Source organism: Chrysoperla carnea, chromosome 1 (assembly GCF_905475395.1).
Source record: "Chrysoperla carnea chromosome 1, inChrCarn1.1, whole genome shotgun sequence".
In the NCBI taxonomy this organism is placed as follows: Eukaryota; Metazoa; Arthropoda; class Insecta; order Neuroptera; family Chrysopidae; genus Chrysoperla; species Chrysoperla carnea.
Window position 1 is genome coordinate 39,101,020 of NC_058337.1, and position 17,546 is coordinate 39,118,565.

Consider the following 17,546-nt stretch of genomic DNA (forward strand, 5'->3'; position numbering starts at 1 on the left):
CCAATTTTCTGATATTTTAAACAAAATAGTTCAAGAAATATAGGTTAGGGATCCTTTTACTCTCAATAATAGGTAAATTTAGTGGGCAAAATTTTCCCATTTTTTACTATCTCACATAAGTTTATCAAAAAATGATTACTTAAAAAAAAATAAACTTTTTTATGAGGAATAACTTTTAAATTTAGCGTTTGCTTTTACTTAGTAACAGTTATGAAGAGCTAACACGACTAAGGTTAAGGTCGAATTCAAAACAACCATAATGCAAATAAGTACTTTCATTTGAAACAATGTTGTTCGGTAGTTACCAATCTAATTTTCCAAAGAATATGTTTTAATTAAAAATTAAAACGATACACCCTGTTTATGATGGATTTGTTATTGTTCAAGATTGTACAATGGAACAAATAAAATAGTTCACGTGAATCTTGTGTCTTACTCGTAAAAACGTTTATTTGCTTCCAATTTAATTAAAGTATAATCTTGAAGCTCGTCCTAGAGCTTTACAAAAAGAGTACACGTAAAAAAATTTTCATTGTTATAAAATTTTGCATTATGTTTAAGCATAATACCATGAAATATTTGCATGAAAGAAAATATGAAAATTTTTAAATGAAAAATTAATCTAGCATGAAATATAATTTTTAAAATAAAGCAACAATTGCTTTAATAAAAAACTCAGTTGGATTTTTATCTTTCGAGAAGTTCGTACTACATTATCGAATTTCAAAATCGTGGAAATACCTAATTTTTTAAGTGTTATTTTTTGTCCTTGAAAAAATTAAATTACAATAGTTGATTGTTTGTTTTTATGCAAAATTTTTTTAAATAAAAATCAATATCTCAAATAGTCACATAATAGTAATAGTCAATCTGTCGAGAAATAAATGAAAATGGAACAAAAAAAACCCTCGTGATGAAAGTTGGTGAGTCGTTAGAAAATGATGTAAGAAAGCTTACTTGGAGAGTAGACTTCTACTAGTAGTATCTTTTATATTTTGGAAATAAGTATCAATATTTCCAATATTTATTTGTTATAAACAATATAGATTATTACTTCTCAGGTGAAAAAATTAAAAATACATCTTTTATTTGCACCTTGCTTGTCTTAATACTTTGTGAATTAATTGTAGATAAAAATGTCCCCTACATTTTTTTTTCGAATAAATTTTTCTGTAGAATGCATAGCTTTCGAGAAAAAAATTTTCAAAAACCCCCACATGCCCAAGTAAGATTTCTTACATCATTTTCTAACGACTCACCAACTTTCATCACGAGGGTTTTTTTCCATTTTTTTTGACAGATTGACTGAACTATAATATAAATAATAAGCTTAAAATTGAAAAACACTTTTTTTGTCACGTTAGCGCCACCTACAGCGCACATTTTTTGTTTTACAACATTGCATCAATGACATTAATTTTGTAGATAACAATGTCCCCTACATTTTTTTTCGAATAAATTTTTCTGTAGAATGCATAGTTTTCGAGAAAAAAAATTTCAAAAACCCACCCATGCCCAAGTAAGCTTTCTTACATCATTTTCTAACGACTCACCAACTTTCATCACATCTGAACCTATTAAAATAAAAAAATAACTCCTGTAATTTAATGCAAAAAAAATTCGCTGTAGTCTGAAGTATATGGACTGTGGGTATAATTTGTCCGGACATGAGATTTTGGGCGAAAAAACCTCAAAAATAGACATGTATAATAAAGATATCACATGAAATGTTCAATGACAGATTATTTTTCAACGTGCAATTATTTTATAGAAGAAATATGCAAACTTCTAGTATATATAATAATAAAATGTAGATGATTAAAACCTAATTAGTTCAAAACAAATTACAAACGAGTTTATACAATTAATTTACCATATGTGAGAATGATAATTAAATTTATATACATGTAGGGTAGAGTGTATTGGCATAACTACGACAAAAATTATTTTTTTTGGGGCGAAATTTTATTTTGTGGTTATTTTTTTATTGATATTATTAAGGTATATACGTAAGCTTATTTAAAGCTTAGAAATGCCATTGGAATTGTAACAAATCATTGATAGTTTGGTTCACTTAATAGTTTTGATATTTTACTATTTTATCTTGAGGTGCGAGGAACTAAAGCTTAAACATAGATATAGATTAAGTTAGGTTATATTGGCTGTCAACGAAGGACACATTTAGGCTATAGAGGCCATTGTGATACCATATATGTGTTTTACCACCTTTCCGCTGATAATTTCATTTATCAGCTCCTGAATTTCATAGGCTGAGTTCACCTCCTTCGTGCATATACCATGCACTCTACACCAGGCCCATCACAAAAATTAATTAAATTAATTTTATCGCGACGGCGGGAATCAAATCCGCTACCCTAAGCATACCGAGGGCGGAATTGGTTACGCCTCAACCAACTGAGCTAATAAGGCGACTATAGATATCCTTCGAAGTGTTTATGAATCATAATTGAAGAGATAAGTCACTGAAAACTTTTGAAGACTTATGCAAACAATTCTCACATTTTAGGCTGAGTGAAATTTCAACGTTCACATGTTTTTGACTGATATCGATTTTGCCACATTCCTATAGATATATAGGTAAAACTAAACTTGATACCATAATAAAATTTGAAAATTAAATTAAAATTGATCAAAAAACGAAGAAGCTATAAGCATTCAAAGATTGTTGCCCGTTTCTTTGCAAAACAGAGTTTTGTATGTAATCTCCTATAGCGATAGTCACTTTGAAAGTATACGTTTATATTTTGCGTACTTTTAAAAATTTGCAAAGGCTTCACTTTTCTGTCTGTGCAGTGACAATTCTTCACTTGAACTTTGTTAAAAATGACACATTTCTATAACTAGATTTGCTATTCAAAAAGAAGTGCCTTTTCCTTATACTGCGTTCTCCTCAGTCAAATATTACGTTTGTTATAAGCCCTAGAAGGAATGTTTTTTTGCCTATGCTTGACTTTGTCTCCCTATATAGTTTCTTCAGAAACTTTTTCAACCCGCCCAAAAAAGGGCAATCAAAGCTACACCAATTATATTATAGTCGTTAAGTATAATATTAAGAAGTTACTTATGTCAAAAGCAATGTTAAAAGAAGTCCTGGGCTACCAGATACACATTGTATATCGAAGAAAATGTCTTCGAATAATTCTTAAGAATGCGCCACTTTGCCCTATTCTACTGTAAAAATATACAAAAAATTTATTTTAAACAAAATGAATTCATAGAATGGTAGTAAAGTTTATTAAGTACACATATTTGTGTATTTGAAATGGTTAAATAATAAATATTTACATTTATGATAAAACTTTTGTTAAGGTGGTTCCAGCATTGTATAATACAGTAGCGTAATATGTGCAGTTTGTTATTTGATTGATATAACATGTGTATTTGCGGTTGTTCCACAATATGGTACTTTCGGTAGTGAAAAATAAATTATGAAAATTGAAAAAAGTTAAAATTTATGTAAAAATATACTTAAATATTCTGATTTCGAGTCATAAAAGCACGTTTTTCTTTTAAATTATTAAAATTAAACGCGGGCAAGCCCTGATGTGATGTCGTATCGGGATAAACCATAGATCATAAGTTAGTTCAGTGTAGACAGCTGGGTGTAATCCATAGATAATAAATATTTAAATTTATTATAATTAGTTGTCTTTGAATATATCTGACACACTTATCTGTGTTATTTCGTAGAATGATACCAATATTACGTCACCAAATTGGATGCCCGCGCTTTTGACAGTTTAAAAATGATTTAAAATTTAATTTAAGTTTTTGGCAAGAAGTGTATTTTTCCGAAATAAATTTTTGGTGGCTTTTTTTTAGCAAAATCAACATTTTGAAGTACTTTTCAAATATGGTAGAATACCCTATTATAGAAACAAACTGATTACCGTGTATGTTCTTCAAAGAAATATCCAACAGAATGACTGTCAATAAGCGGGCATAATAAATTCTCTTTCTATTATTAGATTATCAGCCGACAATCAAGGAAAATTTCCATGCCTCTTTTTGTCTACCTTATGGAGAATAGAGAAAAGTAGTTTGGTAATAATGTACGTGAAAAAATGACAAGTTTGCAAATGTCTAATGGGTTGAAAAATACAGTGGAATTGACAAAAATCAACCCATTTCGATATTTGTCTATTTTATGCCCTTTTTTGTATTATAAATAACTGATTTTTAATACATACGGTAGACAAACAAACTAATAGTCGAAAAATTCAATTTCCATAAATTAGACACTAAAGGAACAGTTTCAAATATCTTTATTACCGAACTGATCCCTTATCAATCTTGAAAAAAAACAGACAAAACAATCATAGAAATTTCGTTATCTATATGTGTAAGGTTGGTATATACTGTAGACTTTTTATTTTAACTTCAAGTATCATCTCAGATTCGACAACTTGAACAAAATTTGTACAAAAGGTATGTGATTTTGCGGAGGTCAATTGAGGAAGATTTTATTTGATTTTTACTGTACTCATTTCAACCGAGTTCGTCTTAATTTTTTCGCCCGCTGGAAATATCTACGTAAATTGACACTTTCGATTCTGAATTTTTTTTTTTCGGTAGGTTTAATATTTTTAACGATATTGTTGGTAGATGATTATAGTTTGTTATTTTTGATTCTAAGTAGTACATTGAGTGCAAGAATACTAGGATGATTCTAGAGTGTATTAACGGCTGTCCTTCTCAGCTTGCATTTAGTTTATCAAATTGGGTTTATACATTTTTAATTTCAAATAAAAGCTAAAGGATAGGTAGGTATGCCAAGAAAAATCTATTTTTATACCATGTATATCAAATAAACCAAGGTATACTAAGTTTAGTCCCAAGTTTGTAACGCTTCAAAATATTGATACTATGAACAAAATTTTGGTTTAGGTGTTCATAAAATCACCTAATTAGTTCATTTCCAGTTGTCTGTTTGTCTGTCATCACGATTACTCAAAAACGAAAAAAATATAACAAGCTGAAAATTTTATAGCGTGCTTAGGACGTATAAAGTGAGGTCGAGTTCGTTAATGAGCAACATATAGGTCAATTGGGTCTTTAAACCGTTAGGGATAGAACAAAAGTTTACTTTTAAAAAAATGTTCAAAAAATAAACAACTTTTGTTTGAAATATTTTTTCGTAAACATCACTGTTTCCCCGTGAGAGCGCAAATTGTATGGTATGTATTATATGGGAATATCAGTTATATACGTGTGACATGTATGTATGTGTCGTGTGACAGAGTAATTAACACTGTCTATACATAGTATTTCAATAACTAACTTAGTCAATTGTTTGTTTTCACTTGTTTTAAATATTTTTAGGTATTGACGTACACGATTTCGAGCTGAAACAACCAACCAAAATGTATGAATGAAAATGTAAAAATTCAATTTAAAAAACAAATATAGTAATATTTTAAATTTTATTTATATAAATACAACTATTTTTATTCTTAATGTATAAAAAATCTTGGTGAAAATGATAAAATAACAAATCTACGGAAAAAATTCTACTCTATGAATTGATTAAATGAATGAGACATTTTCTAACGACTGTCTTGAAACGGCCATGTTCGTTGGACTATATTTGTTTAGTATATCAAAAACTCCATTTCCCAAATTTTTATGATGCACTGTACGTTTTGCATTAATAAACCTCGATAACAATGTTTTTACTATATATCCATAAGGTAGCTGAGATATTTACACGAACTTGTAATTATTCGCCCTTTACTAACAATACAAAAGGTATTCGCCCTTGTATGAATTATCTAATACTTTAATTAAAGATAACTATCATAAAAATAGTTTGTTCAGATAAGATACGTTCATAATCATAAATATACTTCTTCATACTTTCACTCTACGACTGGATAAACATTGAACTGTAGTGCATTGAGGTGAAGTATGTTTTGCATGGCGAAATGCACATCAAAATTAATCGGAGTAGTAAATTTTAAATTTAATAAGAAAATAATTATTTAAACCTAATTACGAATTTCTCACGAATATCAAATATTTGTTTTGTTTTGATTTTTGGCATCTAAAAATATTGAGTAATAACTTGTTTGTTGTATTATTATGAAATGGAATAATTCTAGACTTCGATCGATGTAATTCTAGACTAATAATTAAAGTCGAAATCGGTATACTTTAACTAAGAACGAACCGGTTTTAACGACGATATTGAAAGGTCCCGACTGAATCCCTATATAAACACATACATGGATGTATCCGATATATCATTTATAAGGACGTATTGGCTATAACGACCAACGCATGTACTTATACATACGTTTTCAGTGAAACAAAACAGTATCGTAACAGCACCGTACTGTGTTATTTTGTACCCAATAAGTTTTTTGAGCCTTATTAACTTTACGTTGTACTTTTATCAACTCATATATCGGTTATAGCGATCAATTATCATTGGATTTAAATAAATGACAGATTTCTGTAAAAAGAGTCAATATAAAATATTTCACGGCCATCTTTTCTGATATACTCAATAAATAATTACGACTATTATACATTTAAAAAATAGAAAACCATACATGTATTTTACCTGTGTAAAACAATCCTTACCATTATTTCGAGTGTTATAGAAAAGGGATAAACGAGAGCAATCTTTATCAATATTTACTTTTAAACCCAGCGAAGCTGGTGGGTATCACTCTAGTATAAAATAAGAATAAACAACATAAAATTCAACCTTCTTAACTATTTTAATTAAAAAAAAAATATTTGTATGGAAAGTTATTCAAATACAATGTTGTAACACCATACATCAAAAATATTTGCACACATTTATACTTATTTGTATTGGTTGTATGCAAATTTTATCCTACAACTCTTTAAAACTAGAGCAGACTTCTTTTTGAGAATGTCAAGTTTTAGAACTTAATATGTTGAGTTAAGAAGCCTCATTTTCTCGATTTCCTCTCATATTTCAGTTCAACTACTATTAGTTAGCAAGTATTTATTTTATGTCGATATTGACCAAATTAATTTTCTTCTCAACTCTAGCATATTCTAGTATCATAAAATTATGAGCCTAATGGTTTTGAGATTTAGAAACGTTCCAAAAAAGTCTCTGACATTTGAGAGTAGTTCCATTTACTGAGCTTAGAATGACTGCATTACCAAAAAATTACGCGAAAATTGATGATATCTCATTTAAATATAATTTTTTTAATCATTTTTCGTGTCTTTTTAGCAATATAAATCGGACAACTTTGCTGGTGCTAACACCGGACCACTAATTTTAATATTATTTAGTTTTATAATCATTAATAAACTTTAAATTTATCAGAAAATTCAGCCTTAGGTAACGTAAGCGATCTTGTAAAGAAGGCGTCTGGTGAAATCCATCCCCACACAAATTCAATTAGGAAAAAAATATCCGAAATTCAGTTTTCTAAAAATTCACTCCCAAAAACTTAGCTTTCAATCAAATTACATTTCAAAAAAATCGGAGAAACCAAACTTTATGAAGGGGTTATTTAAATTTAAATTTAATATTACTAGGTCTTATAGTACACAAACGGACATTTGATTCAACTTTTTCGAGTCTCTAGGGAAGCAGCTGTTCCTACTTGCCTTTCCTCCCTTCCCACCATCTTAAATGAATGCGTCCATTTGAAATTGAAAGTAATTTTATTTTAATTTATTTAAAGTTAGTTTAACCGTGTTAGTTATGTATGATGATTAATGAACGATACACAGAATAATCAATCATTCATTCATTAGTATTTCTTGCTTTTAAACGGCTTCCTGTTTTGCATCGAATGTTTTTTAAATTCTGTAAGTTATTGGAAACTTTTTTTAACTTTCTTCCGTAAACGCAATTCCATTGTGTTTTTATACCAAGTATATGAAATATATCAAGGTATACTAAGTTTAGTCCCAAGTTTGTAACGCTTAAAAATATTGATGCTACCAACAAAATTTTGGTATAGGTGTCCATAAAATTACGTAATTAGGCCCTTTCCGTTTGTCTGTCTGTCTATCTGTCGTCTGTCCGTTTGTAACCACGATAACTCAAAAACGAAAAAAGATATCAAGTTGAAATTTTTACAGCGTGCTCAGGACGTGAAAAAACAGGTCGAGTTCGTAAATGAGCAACATAGGCTAATTGGGTCTTGGATCTGTAGGACCAATCTTGCAAACCGTTCGAGATATAACAAACGTTTAAATGTAAAAAAAAATGTTCCTTATAAAAAAATAAACAACTTTTGTTTGAAATTTTTATTTGTAAACATCACTGTTTACCCAAGAGGACGTAAATTAGATGCAAATTTTATACTATGTATTATATGGGAATATCAGTTTTGAATGTGTGGTTATCTAAAAGTGGATATCTTTTTTAACGATTGAGTCATCAACACTGTCTATACATGGTATTTCAATAGTTCACTCAGTTAATTGTTTGTTTTTACTTGTTTTAAATTGGATTGGAACAAGAAATAATTAAACGTAGGTAATATGATTTCGTAAATATAATTCTCATGTTTGAGTGTGAAATTTTAATATAAAAGTATACAGAAATTATGTGGCGTTCACACCAAATTTTTAAATAAAGAAAACTATACCATATATACATACAATGATGAATATTTATGACAATGATATATTTACATCAATGACCTTCAAGGTACATGCCATAAAGAATATTTAAAAAAAAATCATTATTTGCAAATTCATTATTTCAATTTCCTAATAAACAAAGTAAATGATTTTGCCAAAAATAAACTTTTATAGTTCTAAATTTAAAACAAATATATAAGGATGATCATATCTTAATGTATCATCATGCTATTAAAATTTTAAATTGGAAAATATAAAATAAAGGTTAACACTATAAAAACTAACTAGGTCATTTAGTTTAATAACAAAGATCAGCAAAAATAAATTTTTCAACTGCATGGGAATTTTTTTTGGAAAATTATGTGTATTATGATACTAAATTCAAAAATAATATTCATTTTCTTTAACCACATCAGATTGTCTAGCAAAAGTCATCAAATAAAATACAGTCCGAAAACTGAAACCCCGCAAATACAAAATCCCGCTCTTAAAAGTATGAAAACAAGAAAATATTTTCATCTGAAATTGTTATGATAAGTAAAATCGTCATTACAGTCGGGGGACCACTAAGATTAAACAGTTTTGCACAGGACTAAAAAGAAGCCATCTAATGTAATGACGATTTTACTTATCATAACAAATATACAATATATTTACATATATATATTGTACAGCAATATATATATATATTTTTGGAAAGTGCTCATTACACCCTTTATTTTGATACCAAATGCGCTATCATTATACCGAAATTTGTTTTTCGATCATAACTGTGTCCACTAGAGGGCGCGATATTCAATTTTATCAGACGCCACATAGCCTATAACCAGCGGGCGATCATGACGCTTCTAACGATATCTCATTTGTCAAATTTGTCGAACATACATACATATGGGTCAAACACATATCCCTCGCCATTGTATAGTCGGGGTAAAAAAGCAAAAATTGAAAATTCAATCATATGATGGGGCTTTTATGTCTTTGAAACATTTTCTTCTCCTTCTTAATATAAAAATGTACAAATCGTTTATAACGACTATTGGTTATAACGACCATAAGTGTTGGTCCTTCCCATGACGTTACATCATTGGAGAATAGCTGTTGTTCAATAAAATTTCAAGAAAGCAAGGGACAATAGCTTGAGATAACACTAATATTTTAATGGCGCACGAAGTTCTTAATTCAATTGAAACTTAAATCTAGTTCTTTACTTGTAGATAGAACATTTTAATGCCAAAAAACCCAGACATTTTAAAAAACCAAACATTTTAAGTTATTTTCCTTGTTCATAAATTTTTTGGATGCAAAATATTTGCTTATTTATAATTCATATGGTAATAGACCGATGTCCACAATGAAGTATAATTTCTGTGAATTTTTTTGTGTAGATTTGATAAAATTATTATCCTTTATTTTGTTTATTAACCAAGAAAATTGAGGTTTTAAACGTGTCCAGTGTGCAGTGTTGGATTTACACCAGGCGCCATTAGTGGCTTGTGCCCAGGGTGGCGAAATTTCCATGGGCAGCAAAATTTGGGAAAAATATTAACTTCCAGGCGTATTGTTCTGAAAAGATGAAAGACCGAAATTTACTCTCCGGCCTTTTTAAACTGTTGCATGCAAACGATCAACACAGTGAGTTTACAAATGTGGAAATAGCATATCAAATATTAGCTGTAATAAACTACAACGCAGAACGTTTATTTTCATGTTGAAAAAGTTTTAAAAATGGCTCACGTTCAACGATGAACGAAAATAGGCTGAATAATGTAGCCATTATCTAAACGTATAGATTTAGACTTACTTCAACAGTCGGGGTCCATTTAGACCAACGCTGATTCAATAATGGACGCCACCCCGACTGCTAAAGTCACAAAGTAAACTACTGGGCTTGTTTCTTTTCAGATTTTATTTAACGCAGCCGTGTTATTTATTTTTTTACGTAATTTATTTTTTTACGTATTTTTTTGCGTACTCATTACGTGAAAACATCGGGACACGATTCTTCACGCCAAAGAATATTATCAAACCGGGGATCAAAACTTTAAAAGAATTATTGAAATTTCACTTCATTATGGGTTAACGGTCTTAAATACCTGGCTCATGGGACAATACCTAAATGTTTCAAAACTGGACAAAAAAAACTTACATGTTTAAAACACATTCACAAAACCAGTATTCATTATTATTCTTCTACAGGCCATATTTGTATTTAATTAAATGGTCAGAATTAACAATCAATATACGTAAAATATAATAATAATTTGAAAATTTTTAAATCAATAATTAATGGTATCTTGGTTAAAAACTAAATTTGAAATCCAGATTAACAATGCGTTCCATTTAAATTCAACATTTGGTGCAAAACTTCTCCAATATTATTTTTTTATTTAATTGTGAACATAATACGTAAACACAACAATAAATGATTCATTAAAAATTAAATAATTGAAACTAAACAAGATGAGAGACAAAACACACAATTCAACACAAAATTACTTTTTTTTTGCTTGCTTTTTTCAGTGATTTTTACATTTTTTTTTATTTTACTTTATAACAAAAAACCCACAAAATTACGTACACAAATATGCACAAAAAAAGAAACACGTAAACAGAACGAAGGAAAAACGCACACGCATGAAACGATTACAAAAATAATGATAAATGGTAGAAATTTTTACATTGAATTCAAATTTAATAAAAACATTTTTTTCTGAATATAGATAGTGAAGATTAGTTTAGAATATAAAATTATTTTAATATAAGAATTGGACTTTAATTCATCTAAATTTAGTTTTTTTATTAACGTCAATATGGAGAGAGATATGATTGAAAACTGATTGTCGGTGAAATAATTTTTTTTTAAATAATTATATTTTATTTTTGGTGGGGTAATGTCATTTTGTGTCACAGGTGACTATTTATATTTCTATGAGAAAACAAAACTATTGAGTTATTTTGGGGGCACAGATTTTCGAGGGATAATATTTTCATAAGGATAAAATCTGTTATAAGTTTAAGCGCTCCCCAGTTTATGGGAACGAGATTCTTAGACGAGTAACCGATCGAGAGGATTAATAAGAGAGTCGCGCTTTTTCGCGAATTTCGGCTAACATTCTATTACGGCGCCAGATTAAAATTAATGAAATATATGCTTTTTATACCATCTACATATTGTAATATTTATCAAGGTATACTAAGTTTAGTCCCAAGTTTGTTATACCATGTAAATATCTAATATATATACCAAGGCATACTAAGTTTAGTCCCAGTTGTAACGCTTAATATTAAAAATATTAATGCTATGAACAAAATTTTGGTGTAGGTGTTTATAAAATCATCTAATTAGTCCATTTCCATTAGTCCGTCACCCGTCTGTGAACACGATAATTCAAAAACGAAAAGATATCAAGCTGAAATTTATAACGTACTCAAAGCGTAAAAAGTGAGGTCGAGTTCGTAAATGAGCAACATGTCAATTTGGTCTTGGGTCCGTAGGACCTATCTTGTAAACCGTTAGAAATAGATCAAAAGTTGAAAAAGAAATGAAAAAAAGGTTCCTTATAAAAAAAAAAACAACTTGTGAAACATTTTTTCGTAAACATCACTGTTTACCTGTGAGGGCGCAAATTAGGCCCAAATTTTATAGTATGTATTATATGGGAATATTAGTTATGTATGTGTGTGTAATGTGACAGTGTAATCAACACTGTCTAAACACTGTATTTCAACAATTAACTCAGTCAATTGTTTTTTTTTCACTTATTTCTTTTTATAATAAGAATGTAACCGACTTGCCAACACTACAATTGTTTGTCCGATATGTCGCTTTGTTTGTGCCGGGTAAAAATTGAAAATATCGGAGAGTGGAAAAGTAGATATTTATTAATCTGTTCAATTCAAAGCATGTGGTTGCTTTTTATCTCAAATATACTTAAATATGGTTTACATGGGCATTGTTTTCCTTTACATCTGTTTGACCTAAGCATCTCACATTTAAACGAGGTCTAGCCTATTTATGGCTAATTCTGAAGTCGAAAGTAGAAACCTGATTGGAAGCCTTTTTTAAAATTAAGCACGGGTAATCAAACCTAAGGGATACTTTGATCAGACAGAGAAAATTACTTTCGAATTTTTAATATTAGTAAAGATTTAAAAAAATTTCAAAACTTTAATTTCGATTTAACAAAAATTTATGCCGGACAAATATTTAGTACAACAAACCAGAATTGTATTTTTACTAAACCAATGTTAATGGTATTTATTGTGTGCATCGTCCATTGTAAAAGGTTTTAATCAAAGTTGTAAAACGTAAAGCTCTTAAGAAACTATAATTTTAAGCTCTCTTTTTCATAAATATAAGTATAAATTTAACAAAATTAGTTTTATATATTGTGAAATTGTTTAAAAAAAATATATTTAAATGTTTTGGTAAAATTTAATTGCTTTATATACTTCCCACAAAGATTTTAAACTCATAAACAATTTAATACTGATAAAATTTACATTGTTTTCTTAAAACTCTTAAATCCTTTATGATTAATACAAAAACTAAAATACAATGAACATTTTTATACCATGTATATATGAAATATACATAGTATATTAAGTTTAGTCCCAAGTTTGTAACGCTTAAAAATAATGATGCTAGAAATAAAATTTGTCATAGGTGTTCATAAAATCACCTAATTAGTCCATTTCCGGTTGTCCGTCCGTCCGTCCGTCTGTGGACACGATAACTCAAAAACGAAAAAAGATATCGAGCTGAAATTTTTATAGCGTACTCAGGACGTAAAAAGTGAGGTCAAGTTCGTAAATGAGCATCATAGGTTAATTGGGTCTTGAGTCCGTAGGACCCATTTTGTAAACCGTTAGAGATAGAACAAAAGTTGAAATATAAAAAATGTTCCTTATTAAAAATTAAACAACTTTTGTTTGAAACATTTTTTCCTAAACATCACTGTTTACCCGTGAGGGCGCCAATTAGGCGGAAATTTTATAATATATACTATACTTGACTATCAGTTATGTATGTGTCACATGTTTGTATGTGTAATGTGATAATCAACACTGACTATACATGATATTTCAACAATTAACTCAGTCAACTGTTTGTTTTCACTTGTTCATTTTATTATTGTTATCAGATTTCAAAGATAAGTCTCAATTATTGTGTCAGTTTATAATAAAAAAAAGTTGTATTATTTTTATAAGGAAATTGACAGTTTTAATTAAATAAATTTATTTATAATATTAATTATTATGATATGAATAAAAATTCATTAATTCGAAGTTAGGGTAAATTTGGCTGAGTGGTCTTTTGGACCTCCGTTCGGACATTGATTTTTTAACCCCCGAACCAAAAAAGGAGTGATGTACGTTTGACCGCTATGTGTGTGTCAGTGGCATCGTAGCGCCTAAACGGATGAACTAATATAATTTTTTTTTGCTTCTTTTGAAAGGTACTTTAATGTAGACTATTCTTAGCTATGTTTTAAGTACGAATTTAGGGTTTCGTACCCGAAAAATTGGACAGGAGGTTTTAAATTTTGTAAATTTTTTTCAGCATTTATCAATTAATCAGCAATACCTAAACACGTGTACATATGCACAATTACCTTACCAATGTATATATCGCCTATAACGACTATCGGTTATAACGAGTTGCAGGTTCCTCGATGTCTTTACTCTTTACAATCGATTTTGACTGTATTTGAAAAAGTATTTAAGAATATTTTTAGATTCAATTAGTGCCAATTTCGTTAGCTTTCCTTTACATGGCTAAAATTATTGACGTGACACGAAGATTGGAAAAAAACGCAGAATGAACCTATTAGGACCAATTATTAGATTATAGGCGCACGATTTAATAAAATATTAAATACTTTTATCGGATAACTCATAATATAACAGCTTGTTTATTAAACCTTCCTCTCTGGTTTGGAAATTAGATAGCAAGTCAGTATTTTGAAGTCGCTAATTTTTTATCTCAGTTTAAAAATTTGCTTTTTGAAATTAATAAAGCAATAAATCTATTTTAAGTCTCCGATTCGAGGTTGTCGGATGGCACAATGTTTTTTGCAATACTAATGATTTCGACGCATTAAGGTTTTTTTTGAAAATAATGATGATTATTTTCTCACCCTTGAAACGGAAAAAAAACAAAAACAGTTTATTTCCATAAGAAAAAAATTATACACCCTCTTTTACCTACGCTTGTGATTAAAATATTTTAATAATTTTTGACATCAATTAACCTTGCTATTGTTACTCACATAATTACATTTTACGATCTATAGCATGAAATCAAAATATTCCGTAGCAATATAAAATTTTCTGCCCGATTTGAGGTGAAATTTAAAGAGAAAATCGTGGATTTACAAAAACATAAAAAATATTTTTTGAAATTGTACATTTATAGAAACACTTTATATTATTTTGTAGTATCGCCAAATTTTATTGAAAATTGCACAATGCCAAAACAAATTTTATTTTTGTTGTTATCATTCAAATTATCCGAAATTAAAGTATTATTTCTTAATAAAATCGTATGATGATTATTCATAATCAACGAAAAACGTATTTTTAATAAGGAACAGAGGAAGACGAACAGAAGAAGAAAAGTTATCAGTATTACAGTATTGAACATGCCTATCCACCAGAAGTATTGTCGGTATCGCCAACCAGTTGGGGCCTGACGCCTCTACTGCGTTGACTCGGCCGTCATAGCTATTTCTAATGTTACTATTCCCTCAATCCAGTATGGCTTGAGGGAATACACCGATACTGACAAGTGATATCTACAAAAAATTTCTTACCGTGGAGCTGTGTATGCGCTTATAGAAAAAATGCAACTATGCGCTTATAGGAAAAATGCAACTATACGCTTATAGGAAAAATGACGTGGAAGAAAATAGTAGTAAAAGTTTGTAAAGTTTACAAATTTTTAGAATTGTTAGAAAAGTTGAAAAATAGACTGGAAGGGTAAAAAAAATCATTTTTCACCAGCAAACTTTTTTGACGTAATTTGTTATTAACACCTGCGTGTGCTTTTAACATTTACGAGCGCCACTTCCAAAAAATCATATTAAATCACTTAAGCCGAAATATTAATTTCTATAAATTCGAAACTCAAACTACCCTTTTAAAACCAAGTATAAGATTCAATGAATTTTTGCTTCACTGGGGCTTAACGAACGTATTTTAAGTAAATGGAGTCGCTCTATTATAAATAAATCAATGAAACTATTTGTCGTTTCTACACTGCTGGAGGTCAGTGAAGAAGCAATAATCAATAGATTATGATTTTTGTCGCGGGCATCAGCTTTTTATATAAATGAAATTGCTAATTTTAAATTTATTACATAATAAAATTTTTATTATAATTTAATAAATCTTAATAATAAATCTTTATGTCTAAAACAAATTTTTTATTATTAATTAATACTTCAACATTAATCATCATCAGTATTAATAAATTGTTATTAACACTAAATATATATTTCTTTTCTAAATACTTAAATAAAAACTAAGTGCGTTTGGCGAGCGCAATTAAAATTTTTAGTTTCTAATTTGTAGAAGATCTTATAAGTGCTTACAAGAGACAATTTAAGGTCGAACTTCACTCACCTGATAACGAGATGATGCATAGTTATAATGCAAATTTATTGATTTTTAAGCACTTCTAGTGTTTCTATATTCAAAAGTGTTCATGGCTTTTTTTATTTAAATTATATTTTAATTAATTTTTCCATGAACGATTTCTTCAGGCAAGTATCAAATCGGTGTAGATCTGTTCATAACATATGAACACTTAAGTAAATATAAATAACTACACCGATCTGTTAACCAATCAAAATAGGTATCAGAAGAACGATAATTTAATTACGAAAATGATGGTATAGGCTTACTTGCAAAAAACCTTTCATAGAAAAATTGATTAAAATTAATTAAAGTGTTTACAAATCAATATGGCTCATCTGGTTATCAGATGGGTAAAGCTCCACCTTATTTCAAAACTATACAAACTTTGCATAAAACATAACAGACTGTTAGTGGTAGAGTAAAACTTAAGCCGACAAAAATAGTTTACATTAAAAAAAATCAATAACTTTTAGTCGAAATATTGTTTCGAAAACCCAACAGACTCGGTAGAAATGTAACACGATGTGCCAAGTTTTCGAATATATGCTACTTCCACCAAAATTATTTTTCAGGCCTGCTTTATCACCCCCTTGATTATCCAATAATTTCTGCAAATATGCCCTGAATCCTTGGAACATCAGTTCGTTAATTGTTTTTTAAGGATATGGAAACCTATACAAATCCTTGACTCAAAGCAAAGCTTACTGTTTTTATTGTTAGATTTAAAATTTCTCTTCCCGCATTTTTTCCCACCAAAGATATATTCAGTAAAGTGGATTATTAAGTAAATGTATAGAGGTTGTGTGGCATGAACGTCAGTTATTTTAAACTATATTTTTTTATTGATTATAAATAATGTACTTAGTAACAAAACATTCCTCACATATAGTTGAACTTAAGTTATAGATAAAGCATTGTTTTCAAATGCTTATCGTGGAATATTTTCAAGAACCACTTAGTTAAAAACAGTTAAAAAATTTAATTTACTTAGAAGTAATAAAAACAACGAAACTTATTTACAGACAGTTTAGTGAAAGGGAATTAACTATTTCTATGTGTAGGTAACTTAAGTCAAACAGACAGACAAGCTAAATAGTTTACTTCTATAAACAACTTTTTTTTTGCAATTTTTTTACAATAAATCAAGTTGTTATCATTTCATAAAAATAATATGGAACTGTTGCACTTTGTCCCTTGTGTTTAGGCGTCAGTTATATTTCGCTTGTTAAATAATACTGGTTGTAAGAAGGTCAAATTATAGCAAAATTTCTAAGATTCTTTGCGTTTTTACCTTT

The 17,546-nt window shown here is 29.0% G+C and overlaps 1 protein-coding gene across 2 annotated transcripts in view; it reads right to left on the minus strand.

Annotated features, from left to right (window-relative positions):
- LOC123305194 (terminal nucleotidyltransferase 5C) overlaps positions 1–17,546 on the minus strand; it is a 59,683-nt gene that overhangs the window by 19,237 nt on the left and 22,900 nt on the right. The window contains exon 1 of one of the 2 annotated variants that reach the window (XM_044886838.1): positions 10,757–10,786. The exons of the other annotated variant lie outside the window; for it this stretch is intronic. Coding sequence (XP_044742773.1) covers positions 10,757–10,771 — 15 coding nt within the window. The 5' untranslated portion in view covers positions 10,772–10,786. Of the gene's footprint in view, positions 1–10,756; positions 10,787–17,546 lie in introns of those variants that run through there. 2 annotated transcript variants of the gene reach the window in all.